The sequence below is a fragment of the Sprattus sprattus genome (assembly GCF_963457725.1).
Source record: "Sprattus sprattus genome assembly, chromosome: 16".
Classification (NCBI taxonomy): domain Eukaryota; kingdom Metazoa; phylum Chordata; class Actinopteri; order Clupeiformes; family Clupeidae; genus Sprattus; species Sprattus sprattus.
The window spans coordinates 10,257,952-10,271,553 of record NC_137914.1 but is presented as its reverse complement, the minus strand read 5'-3'; the positions used below and the strand labels follow the sequence as shown (position 1 = coordinate 10,271,553).

At 43.6% G+C, this 13,602-nt stretch overlaps 1 protein-coding gene across 8 annotated transcripts in view; it reads right to left on the bottom strand.

Annotated features, from left to right (window-relative positions):
- The window catches only part of flna (filamin A, alpha (actin binding protein 280)), a 41,726-nt gene extending 30,525 nt beyond the window's left edge, over positions 1-11,201 (bottom strand). For all 8 annotated transcript variants that reach the window (XM_080854573.1, XM_080854576.1, XM_080854574.1 and 5 more), the window contains exons 1-2: positions 11,065-11,201; positions 7,294-7,776 (exon numbers count right to left, since the gene is read on the bottom strand). In XM_080854573.1, the coding sequence (XP_080710699.1) occupies positions 7,294-7,669 (376 nt within the window). In that variant the 5' untranslated portion in view covers positions 7,670-7,776; positions 11,065-11,201. The remainder of the gene's footprint in view (positions 1-7,293; positions 7,777-11,064) is intronic.
- Positions 11,202-13,602: the final 2,401 nt, after the last annotated feature.

Genomic DNA, 13,602 nt, shown 5'->3' with positions numbered 1-13,602 from the left:
TACCAGTCCAGACATGGTGTGCCTTTAGGGACTAAATTGTTGAGGTTAAAGGGGGTGGTGATTTATCATGGAGCGCCAAGAACATCCATAAACACGTCTTGTTTATCGATATCGTATATCAGAGAAAGAATAAAAGCTTAATCTTTTATTCCAATAAGCTACAGATGTCAATAGTGAAAAAACACACAACAGCAGTGAAAGTATGAAGAGTATATGCTAAGGCTGTGCAACTGATCGAATTTTCAATTACGATTAAGGCAGCAACATTACTGAGATAAAACCATTAATGTGCCACACTCCGTTTCGCAACAATGCTCTCTCTTGGTCTTGTGTTATAAATCTAAACGCCGAGGGTCCAGCTTCCCAGGGCTCTGTCCACGTACACAGCCACACCGCTGCTGGCAAAAAAAAATGGTGATTATGATTTTTTCATAATTTAGCAGCCCTGGTATAAGCGGACATGAGTCCAACTCATACCAGAGTACCAGAGCCCATCAATCCCTGGGGTGGGTCTAGCCCTGTGCCAGATGAAGCTTCAGATACATTTCAGAATCAGACGCAATACATGGGTATGGGTGTATGTATCATGTATATACACTGAGTGTATATGGAGGTGGGGTATGTGGTTGTGGGGGGGGGGGGGGGGGGACTGTGACGCACATCTCATCGAAGCGAACACACGAAACATGACAGGAATCCAAGCAGCATTCCCACCACACTACCACCAAGCCCACAGGGCCCAACTCTAGCCTTTTTTGGACATGGACACTGACACTGCCATTCCACCAGCAGCATTGAACTCAAATTCCCAAAACATGATTGTCATCAGAGAGCCACGGTGTGTTTGTGTTTGTGAGAGAGAGAGAAAGAGAGAAAGAGAGGGGAAGAGGAGAGGAAAGGAGGGGTTAGTGCAGGGTTTGGGCTGCTTTGGAACAGCGGGGGTGTCCAGGATGAGGCATTTCTATGGCCTGAGTCATCACCAAAGTGAACAGAGATCCCCCCCCCGTCCCAAGACAGATTCCCATGGCTCACTCTCTCTGGACAGACCATTAAACAACGACCTCTTTCACATCAGCAAGAAACTCAGCCCAAGGGATTGTGACACTGCAAAACACAGGCCCAGGCATGGTGAGGAAACTCAGTTCAACCCATGTTCCCTGAGAATAGAAAAGCAACACTTCTAACTTTGTTTCAGCTCTTCTGTCTGCACTGTGAAGATAAAAAACAAAAACGGGGAAAAAACACTAAAAATGATGGTCAGTAGAGTCATCTAGGGACTGGCCATCACCATAAAGATTACAATATGATTTCTACTTAGGAGTAATTAGCCAGTGGACCACCACAGGGAGCAAACTCATCCCATTGGTTCAGAATTAGCACGTCAGCATGAGTTCAAGCTGCACCTCGGCAGAGGAAGACTCAGAGGAAATTGCACACATTCCAATAAGGACTTATCACCAAGCCCAGAGTTTGTGGTCTGGACTCTCCCTCCCTCCCTCCCTCTGACTCGGTACCCTTCACCCCCACACACAGTCATACACAGATTCACACAAACACCCACTAAACCATAAACCCACTCTCTAAGCGTGCAGTTCACACACACAGGGGTGAGTGAGTGTGTGTGAGAGAGAGACAGAGAGAGAGAGAGAGAGAGAGCCATGTCAACGTTTTCTGAATGTGAGGTGGCCAGAGCATTACATCATTTTTTGCTGTATTCAACACAGCTGCTGCCATTGGATTCTCTTCCACAGGCGCAGCCCACGAAACATACTGCAACTGCTCAGCTCCACGCTCTTAACATGCGTGGTGCTGATCCAAAAGCGAGAGAGCACAAAAAAATGAGCAAACGAGGGGAAAGGAGGGAAGAGGTGGGGGTGGGTTTCTAATACACGATTCCAGGAGCATGAACTTTACCAACACACTTCCTCAGCCTTTCCTCTTTGCTACTTCCAATTGTCCCTCCTCCTTTCTTTCCTCCCTCCCACCTCTCTCTTTTCCTTCGTCCGTCCCTCCCTCTTTTGCTAACTCACTCTCTCGCTCACAAGCTGGAAATGTTCCCCTTGGTTTTTTAGCCTTAAAAGGGCAGAAGCAAACTTGATCCTGGCAGGCCACCCATTCCCCTGCTTGGAGGTTTCTGATTACAGTGGAGAGAAGGAGGGAGTGAGTGAGGGAGGAAGGGAGGAAAGGAGGGGGTCTGGGAGGGAGGAGGGAAGAGTAGGGGTGAGCAGAGAGAGTGAGAGTGGGAGAGAGAGAGAGAGAGAGAGAGAGAGAGAGAGAGAGAGAGAGAGAGAGAGAGAGAGAGAAAAAAGAGCGAAACACTGAAAACTGCTGTGCTGGGACTTTTGTAAAAGCCCATATTCACAGGGTTGGATTGTCATTTGGCTGCCTTAGTCCTGTTACTGGACCAAGACCAGACCCATCAGGCTAGCCTCACACCAGAGGGTGCAGCCACATCTACGCACATAAAAAAACGTCAACTCACAACCTTTTTGCCACACATCAGAAAATCTAAAACGTTTGCGAATAAGAGCACCACAATTCATCAGGCATTAGCTGTCAGGGAGTTTGTTTCTACTAGGTATGCTCTGAAACTCTTCAGCCTACTGAGAGTCCTGTGGAGGTCAGCAGTGAAAGGTAAGCATAGGTGACCCAAACAGGAGGAGGGCAGGAAAAAGAGAAAGTTGGGAGAGGCACAGAGATAAACGAAGAGATGAACTGCAGAGAAAAGACACAGATAGAGTCAGAGTAACAGACCGAAAGAGAGGGAGCAAGGGAAAGGGAAGTGTGTGTGTGTGTGTGTCTGTGTTTGAGAGATAGAAAGATAGAGTTAATTTGGGTAACTATAATTTACGTAAAGATACAATGCAATGCGTTGCCTTTCTACATGCCCCAGGCTAGTCACCACTTAACATACTCAACATTGCAACAAGATCTAATCAGCAATGTTTAAAGTGTAGAAAGAGCTCAGGGCCCTTACCACAGCCTCCTGATCATTCTATACCTTCCAAAGAAGACAATGGTCACTGAGCATCTTACATAATAAATATCACTCTCACATAGACACTCAGACAGTGTTCTCTGCCTGGCCCCCAATCAACTTTATAAGACCATCCGTAAAGCTATGAAGACGCACTTATTACCTTGACAGTCCCTAAGTTGCGCAAACTTTCACTCTTACACCACCTCTCCCCACCCCACCACACCCCATCCGCCCATCCGGTCTTACTGTCTCTCTTGCTCACCATCAATGTTGAGTACAACAGAGGAAGCTCGTAAGGTTCCGTTTACATTTATATTTTACATTTAGTCATTTAGCAGACACTGTTGTCCAAAGCGACATACAAGGGCGGTCACACATCAACCTTGTTGAAATTCGCCTAACAAGTTCTATCAACTCTAATTCCCTTATCGTCAGTGCCAAGGCTGTGGGATAAGTTAATTACACGGAGGCACAACACAGTCAGGAAGAGCCATTTCCTGGCCTTGCCATCTGTTCATCTGTCTCCTCTCCTCTCTCTGTGTCCTTCCAAGCTATCGACTATCTATGTATGTGCGTCTGTCCATCTGTCTATCTGTCTGTCTATGCGTCTCTCCAATCAGTGAGAGTTTAAAGCCTGTTCTGAGCGCAAGAGGGCACTTAGCTTGGTGAAAGAAAAACTGTGGTGTAGCAGCTGTTGTCTTAATGGGCTACCGTGGCTGCTGGCTTAGAGGGTTAAGGGCAAGAGATTTGAAAAGACTAAATAGGTTGTCATGTAAACTGTTAAATGACTAGGCTCTGATTCATCTATGGAGTTCTGCTGAAATGGGAGGGAAAAACTGATATGAGTTGCACAACACAGGGCCACCCTTTTTCACATCAGAAAGCATAACTTGGTGCTTTCCCAATCATTGCCACATGCATACCTACCAAATCACTGACCTAACAGGATAAGACACTCCTGTTACTAAGGGTCAATTCAATGCATCCTACACTTGTTATTAGAGCACTTTTGCACGGAGACCATTCCCTACACCCAACCTGGTAGCTTAGAGGAAATCCTGGCATCTTTAACAAAGGCACTTGGGCAGGAACCTCCTAAGCGTTCAAGAATGTGGCCATACAGTTTATGTACTATGAAGGGTATGTGGGAGATAAGCAGTAGACCCGTAAGAGTATGATAGAACATAAAGTATATCGTTGATGAGTTGCTTCAAACTGGCCAATCTTTCTTAAACCTAGGTGCAGGGTCAAGATGCACTCTCAAAAAATTCTCTCCACTATTATCATATCAGAGGTATGCAGGAAAACATGAGAAAACTAGAAGGGCACTTGGAGACCTCCGCCAAGGCCAAATGCCATATCTCACGCTGATAACAAAAGGGGAAAATAATTAGTGGATCCTCCCCGTGATTTGGATTCACTCCAAAGTGTAATGGGTTCTTCATTGGTATATGCTTCACCCCTCTACCAAGTTTCATGAAAATTGGCCTGGTAGTTTTTGCGTAATCCTGCTGGCAAACAGACAGACAGACAGACAGACAGACAGACAGACAGACAGACAGACAGACAGACAAACAGCACTGGAAACATAACCTCTCTGTCAGAGGTAATGCTATGACTTCCACTGGGAAATATCTGCGATAAGCATTTCCCAAAATATCCAGTTATAACGAATCTTTAAGAGCCACTGACAGTCAAGGGATAAGATAACAACTTTGCACGAATAGTACCGATTCCTTTGTGACAGAAATCAGCTCATTAAGGAGTTACCAGGAGCTTGGAGCAAAGTTGACAAGCATCAGGTCCTTTCAACAATGCCTGATGAAAAAACAACTTCATTCCAACTCCAACTTCCAATTCCTGTGTTGAGCAACATATAGTGCAGCCATAGTTCTCCTGCAGGGCTCCCTTTTCCAGGGTTGCCAGACTTAACAGCACAGCAAGGCAGTTTGGCTGTTTCAGAGCTCTCTAGGGTGAAGTGGGGCGGGGGGGGGGGGGGGGGCTTGGAGACATTTCAGCTGAAAGCATTCTTCAAACCTTCATTATTGAGGTATAAAAATGCTAGTTGTTGTGATGGAACGTGTCTCCAAGCAAGTCCTGTCCTGATTCATGGCACTCCGGAGGGAGGGCATGCTGAGAGATGAAGTGGAGAGGGAATTAAGGTCTCCCGTTAAAAACACAGGGGCCACACCTAATTATGACAGACGCTCCGGAGGAGCTGAAGACTCTCCTCTCCGAAGTCTCGTCTTGTGAAAGGGGACACTTTTTTTCCCTTCTTTGGGACAGGAGTGGCATTTGTTCTTCCACTCAAACATACACACACACACACTTAGTTTCAAAAGCCTGGAAGAAAATTCCACATATCTGCACTGACTAACTCCTTCCAGGTGAGTTTCTCTGTTCCACAGCTCTATTTCAAACGGCAAAGCACTGAGAAACATGGGGAGGAGTGCAGGAACACAAACCGCCTTGGATTTGTCCAGGTTTTCCTCTAGTCCATTTCCGTCCACTGTAAATTCAGTTGGCCATTATACACAAACACACAGCCTAGGACGGCTCATAAATAATCTCAAGCTAGGTGGCAGTCTTGTTGCTTGTGCAAAATTACATTTTAATGGTAGAACCTCGCTTTCCAGTTTGACAGACCATACTCTGAGAGCAAACATTACATGGATACCTTGGGCTATTTCAATCAACTCGCTTTGGGGGTATTCAAGTTTGCATGTTATTCTTGAAGCATTTGTCCTGTGGCGTTTAGAAATGATACATTGCATCGGACATTTTGAAATCATCAATGTATTGATATTATTCACATGGCTTTCTCTGAAAACTAGGTGTGACCATTGTGTAGACAGACGAGTGGCCCTAACTCAGTTTATCTCTGCAGACACAGATGGTCTTTTACTATCAGCAGAGACAGTAGCAGTGGAGAAGTAAGAATAAACACGCAGAGTGACGAACACGCATTTAACTGATGACGAGTGACTGACTACCAGCGCACATCAGCAACTCCAGCCCGCACAGGCCTGGAATGGTCCCACATTAACATTCACCAGGCAGGGCAAATCTACAACACCCCTTGTGTTTATGTGCATTACATGTTTGGACCAACACGCCTCGCTGAGTCTGTCTCGGCTTGAACGCCTCCCCATAGGCATCGCTTTAAGAATGTGCGATCGCCCATAGACATCGGCTTCATATTTTCCATTGTGAGGATGCACCGCCTGATTGCATGCTGTTCCGTGGCAGAATAAGGCGTTCACTTCGTTCCAGCTACTGTGGTGATCTTTGTTGCCGACAACTCCCTTCACATAAGCTGCATCATTTTTGATAGTCTACTAAACGAAACAACGTGAACTTTTCAATAGACTAATCTGTTAAAAAAAGGTTGACATGGTTCGACCATATAACGGCATAACAGCCTGTCTATGTCCTCCAAGCATTGCAAAACAGCTAACAAAGAAAACGTTCCCTCTCCCCTCCCTTGATTAAGAAACTCCACAAACTCAGAAAAGCCCTGAGGCAATCGTTCTTAAAAGTTGCGCTTCGAGATGCAACATCAAACCGACAACTGCTTGAGTTTGGGAAACAATCACTTCTATTGACCAGATATGCCTCCCCACTCCCCTCGCTCAAGCTGCCAGGCCAACACAAGTTAAATCTCTGCAAGCAATAAGCGCCTGGACCATAAGTAACACATGGTCCTTTCTCATTCGTTGTTGCGTAGAAATACAACGCCCGGGGCTCAGAAATGCTGAAGTAACAGGCCCCTGCGTCCTCTTTACGACATTGGAGCAGAAAGGATACGGTGTACGTTAAAACCTTGCAACCTGACGTAAGATAAATCGAAAAGTTCGACCCATTTTTGTCCACCTGGGCACATTCCAATTTATTCTATTATAGGTTTTCGAAGAAATGCAATACAGGGAAATCGGTTGAATAGTCTATGCCCAATATCCCTGACTTTGGTTTGTTATTCTGCAACACAGTTACTCAGTGGTTTTACAACAGCCTAACTTTGCATCCATAACTTTTTCCTCGTTCCACGGCCTGGAGATAGCCTACTGATGTGCTGAACACTCGGATTGGTGGCAATTGGACATGCTTCGGGTGCATTCACATAAATCAACATCCTTGTTAAAAACAGATTATTTAGGCTATCTACTTCGCGCATCAAAAGGAGGTCCGAAGGTGGGAATACATAGCCTACTGATACCTCGGATACAAATGTAGCGGTCAGATAGCGGTCTAGGTTACTTGAGCTGCAAAATAAATGGAAAAATCAAGAGAGAAAGAGTTCGACGAACACCCACCTATGGAAACGAGTTTGATATTCTCCCTGTCCAGGAATTCTAACCCCACGGAGACGTTCTCCAGTTGCATCTGCCTGAACGTTGGGCGCTGGTTGTACTTGCGGAACATCTTCTTCTGGCTGAGCACCTCAAGGAGCGCTATCAGCCGGAGCCCATCGCCCAGATCCGTCTGCAAGTTCGCGAGTCTCTTATTAACACATTTAAGATGTTCGTTGCACCATCGTGTAAAGGTGTTTTGTTGGATCTTCTTCCATGGTGCATCCTCGGCTAGATCCTTCTCCGTGGCTGGCATGTCGGCGTCCTTTTCTTGAGCTGCGTTGGATACGGGAGCAGCGGCGGCGCTCGACTGGTGGAGGCGTGGGTGTTGACTACTCATTTTTATTGACTCTGGTCTCCCTCACTAGTTCGCTGTCTAGTTTTTAAGGGTGGAGTCTTGCGGGATTTTACAATTCCTTGGTTCTTCTTTGTAGCGTTTCTGTTTGACTGAGAGAGAAAGAGACAAAATGTAAATGTTAGCCTACGAAAAGTGTAAAAATGTCAAATTTACTATAAACACGAACTCTGGTAGGTTATGCCCTTGTCTCCTTACACGTCGACCCTAAAACCATACAAGCCTAACTGATGGCCTATTTTCAACAACTTTAGCCTGTGTCTTAATTGTAGGAATTTCAGTGTTTCACCCTTTGGGACTACACATATATAGTGCACATTAGCTGATTGACATGCTGGTATTAAATGCCTTTTCAAAAATATAAAATTATTAAAGATGATCTCATGAAGGCTTATAATTGATCAGTTAGTGGCCTATGCACAAAGAAACAGTCATCTGAAGAGCTGCCCAGGATGTTGCACAACTACAAAAATGTAGGTTGACTGATTGCCAAGGTGTCAAAGTAAATATTTGTGAGTTCTCCTCATAAACAAATGCTCAGCTGGAAATCTATACTCCTGGTGAGAGACCAAGTCCAGAACAACACAGCTAAAGTTTCCCACAAAATAATTTGGTTTGTGAGCCATAATAAAACTTCCACATAGTCCTCCTATTCATCAAGTGTCATCAGTATTTGTGATTCTATGCCTTCTAGTCATGTATTTCCCCTAAAGAATCACTGCCACAAACAATAACAGCATTTGCACAAATGTGTGCTTGCCTGAAACTCTACATTTAAATCCACTCCTAAATGTGAGTGTCTCCATGGGTCATTCCTGAATTCGGTCAGAGCTGTTCAGTTCAGCTAATTGTCCAAAGGGAATGCTGCAAGATTAGTCAGGCGTGTCTATGTGTCTAGACAGCCCCCTCCTCGTTGTTTAGTTGGAAAATAAGGGCAAAGGGGGGAACAATAGAAATGCTTATAATCAAATGTCTTGTTACCTATGGTGGATGTCATAAAGATTCTTGGCAAGATAGTTGGCCAAGTGGCTTTCACCCTTAAAGTGGGACACAAGTTATTAGGAGGAAGCAATTTCCCAAATTTAACAAACTGAGGTGAGGAGAAGCATTAAATACTGCCTTTTACTAAATAAGGCAACTCTGCCAAAAGCTTTCCTGAGGACGCAGTCCATAAAGAATGTTTTTCTTTCTTTTTTCAGCTCCTGAGTCTGTATGAGAATCCGAGGAATGCCTACATCTGACCACCAAATGATGACCCCCCCCCCCCCCCCCCCCTCTAAATGTGAGGGTCAGCCCCACACACAAACACACAATACCAGAGAAACATCATGTTGGAAAGGTAGGTTAAACCCTCATTAACCGATTTAATCTGGCCAATCAAGTACACTGCCATTTTAATGTATTAATTAATTGGATCATTCATTCATCAGTTTTATTAGTCAAAATATGAATCTAAAATATTGACAATGCCGTTGTTCCAAACAATTAACAGCTCTAATAACGACGCCTGTCGGGTTAACAAGGAATGTTTGGCATGTGTGATAGAGTCATTCGGCCTGGAGTTAAACCAGTCAAACTTTAGGCATTGCACAATGGGAGATGCTGGGCCGTTTTCATTATTCGGCGACATGCTGCGTAACTATTGCGCACAGCTTGGACTTTGGCGCTCCCTGGAGGATGTTTTAATACCACATGGAAGGATGGCCAAGTTTTTGGACAAATCTCCTCCCCCTCCCAAAAATGTAATCGCTTTTTGTATGGACTGAGAGTCAAATAAATCCTCTTGAGCATACCTCGGCATGATGTTTCCAATTACACTCTAACACAATGTCTGACCTAACCTACAAAAAATGTATATCACTGTCCACACATAATCCATCTTTTGCCAAAGGGTGTGACGTCTTATTGTAAAGCATTGTTATGGACCCCATGGCAAACTATTGCCGGATTTGTAATTATTTGAAAAACGTTTCTTATATTTGCCACGGATGTTGTTGACAAGGGAGTGTTTAACCAACTTATTCTGCGTTGAAAATCATTCATTTCACAACTGAAAACCTACTCCAGGAAGGTTTGCTGACTTGTTGCTGATGGCATGCACATAACAATAACCCACACCCTTACAGCGAAGAGCGGAAAAGAGAGAGAGTTTGGTTAACCGCACTTATTGACAGCGCTGAACAACAGATCATGTTCTTCTCAGCAGTAGAGTGAAAACCACTGATTGGCCTCTAAAATATTTACGCAAGAGGTTTTTTAACTGGTTGCACTGTCTAGCATATACGTTTTCTTCGATTTGAAGTTAAAAAAAAAAATGTAGATGACAATAGCCTACACAAGTGATGAAAACATTTCATAGCCAATTACATAGCATAGAATCCTGATGTTCACCTAAACTAACCTTCTACCAGCGCTGCTTTTATCAAGTTCATATACGCAGGCTACGTTGAGTTTTAAAATGTAGTTTAAATGTATTACGATGTGAGCCCGAAGTTCCTAACGGGACCTTGTAGCAGGGGAGTAGTCTAGGTTACAACCTATTCTGTTGCAGCATCTCCACTGATCGTGGGGGGGCGCACGCAACTATCACATTGCCGCTCGGACTGGGACAAGGATTTTCCATATTTTGCCTTATTTGGTGAGGACTCCTTGATTAGATTACACGATTGATGCGTTTAAAATCCCACAGAGCATCGGGCGGCTTATCCAGGCAGTTACAACAGACAGTGGATGTAGTATCAGTGAGATCATGTAAATGACTGGACTACGCTACTGTACTTTTTTGCTAATGTCATGCGGTTCAAACATTAGGCCAATAAGCATTATAAAAACTAAACTCAGTTTTTAACATTCAAATGTGTTGTGATCTAAATATTTAGCCTACACAGTCATATGTATCACAGAAGGGTGCCCACATGAATGGCAATACCCTGAGCAGCACAGACTCTAAGACAAGTTTTACCATATGAATTATTTTCTTGAAAACGCCAAGATTAATCAGCACAGAATACAATTCACTGTAAAACATCTATCGAAACAGTGTGTGCTTTGGCTCTGCATCCATTCCTTCAAAACGTCTAAATGAAGCCACAGTGTCATATGACATATAGGGCATCTCTGTGCACGCTAACAGCCCATGAATTAGACAACAGCTTGGGTCTCAAACTTTGGGTTTAAAACTACAAATATAGGTCGACTAGGAGTTCAGCGACTCTCACCGTTGTGATTACGCTCACGCATTGGACCAGAGTAGGCTACAGGTAGCCTAGTGAACACTGCATTACTTAACTTGCAAGCAAACCTCAGATCCACACAATACAATGACATAGCTCATAAAACCCAAACTAAGCTACAAAATCAAAAAAATGTGAGGAACTCACCCTGATTCTGTTCGTTTCGTCTCACTGGCAATGTAGATAGCTTTCCAGAGTCGCTTCTTACTCCTCCTGGGTTCTCCGTGAGTGCGCGTGAAGCTCAGGCAAAAAGTAAGCTGCTATCACTGTACCTCCCTCCCAGACGAGCCTCCCTCGGGGAAAATGTTTGTTCTGGTGAATTCAAGAAAGAACAAGAGTGACACCCCTTGGTCTTTTCTCTCCGTCTCTCTCTCGCATGTGTCCCTTTTGCCAGAGCCTTAATTGGTAAAGTATAAAGGGGGGTTGGAGGGGGGTGCTTTCTTCTCTGTTCGGTGAGTGTGCTTCAGCAAAGGCTGACGTTATACCGGCGACCGCGCCTTCAGATTTTAAAGTTATGATGTCAGCGTCCTCAATGCGCTTGCAGGCTAGCCTGTCGACGAGTTCGTGCGGGATGTTTGAGAACTTTTTTTGTACACAGTTCAAGCTCTCTAGTGCAACCTCGTTAAATCAACATTTGACCTTTTATGTTACGGCACTTCCGAGCTTTGCTCCGGTGTGCCAAATGTGAACGCCTGAAATAACAAATGCACAAGAATTCAAACTAATTTTCAATGACAAAGAGACACAGATATGGACTTTGATCATGACGATTATCTTTATTGTTTTGTAACAATATGTAACTTCAAATGAATCCACGAGTATTTTAATTGTAGTCCTATATTATTTTAGTGCTTTCTAAAAGTTATAGAGACAATTGTAGTGTCAAGATAATTTCACCTACGATATTGATATTGATACGATATTGCAATACTATAGCCTATTCTCTAACCTTTTTTCTTGGCCCCAAATTCATAGAGTGAAGCAAATTAGTCATTCATAAATCCTACTATTAAGTATTATTTACATTACAAGCTAGTCAAATACAGGCAAGCTTTGTTTATCTTATCCTACTAAAAAGAATGTAAAGACATTTGTTGTGCAATGACACAAAGACAATAAAGATAGCCCATTGAAGTTTTCCATTGGATAGTGGAAAGAGCCCCAATACAAGGGTTGGGCTAGTTTTTTCCTAGTGGACACCAGCAGAGTCATTTTCTTCACCATGGTTTGGCGTCTTGTATCTTCATGTCTCATCACATTCCTTTGAGTTCCAGAGTTGGTTTGAAAAGACGGGACCATTTTTGACCAAACCTAACAGATTCACTTGGAGGTTAGCACGTTTTTGACAGAGACTAACGGAGAGAGGGGGCAAATCAGGATATAGCCTCTTGTGAGTTAACTTCCTTGACAGGGTGATAGCACGCCTCAGTCTAAGTGCAGTGCTTCAGCCATTGCACCCAGTTAAAGTCCTCATAAAATTGGATAGTGGATTGCTAAACATAGAGAGAGTCTTGAACAAAAGGCTGGATGCCATCACATTGTGACCCTCATACATTTGAAAGTAAAAAAGCACACACTGTTTTATTTCGATTAAGAGCTGAATGTTTTCTCAGAGTTCCTAGTGGTGGAAAGACAGTCCTTGATGCCTTATGTTGGCAAGCTCATCTGAAAATATATAACATAACGATGTTCAGGTGCTGATTAGAAAGTTTCAGAAGTATGGTTTTGGCTTCTCAAATCACCTGCCCTGACGTGAGCCCTCTAAAATAACCTGCCCTGGTGTGTGGCCTGTAAAACCACCTGCCCTGACCTGTTTATGTTTGGTCATAATAAGTTTGCCTTGTATTGGCAACGTTGCTAGTCCAGCTTCTGCCCTTGGATAAAAGCCCCTCTAAAATGCTTGCAAGCTCCCTAGCTCTAAAAATTAACTTTAGTTAAACATTTTACACCTTTCTCGTGTTACTGTAAAGTATGTTTTTCAACAATGATGGGAATGTTTTCAGTGTTTCATCCATTACAATGTAGTTTATTGCCTTTTCATTTGAAGGTTGAAAGTGGAATAGTCAGTAGAAAGTCATTTGAAGGAAGTTGAATAACGTAGTTATTCACATGAACACAATGTTTGAGACACATCAGCTCACTTGACCATGTGCATCACCTTTTGATCTGTGAAAAATCTCAAGCAGGTTCATACACAACATAACACAGCCAACCAGAACTCTTCATATAGACGTAAGGTACGTTGTCAGAGTTAAGTTTAAAAGGAGCAGGCTTAATTTGCATGGCGTGAGGAGTGTGTGACAAATTGTCGACTCCAAAAACAAATGCTCTGCTTAGGCAGTATGTGTCTGTTTTAGACACAGTGGTTTGAAAACACATGTACAGTGGAAAATTATGTCAAAGGCAAGCAATAGTCCACTTGACAGAATGTGAAAAATAGGAAAATGGCGTCATTTGGATTCCAGATTTGAGCTAGTAAAATTGGAGTTGTTTTTTTATGACCAGTAAAGTCAGGATATGCACAGTCACAGCCCCGAGATAAAAGGAAAATAAACGGACCATCAGAGAGAGAGAGAGAGAGAGACCAAGCAGGGGAGTGGACATTGAATAGTTCCTCAAAGTTATAATACTCCCTATTCCCCTTTTTTTTCAAAGTCTCTTTTTCACCTTGTCCCTGTATGTGTT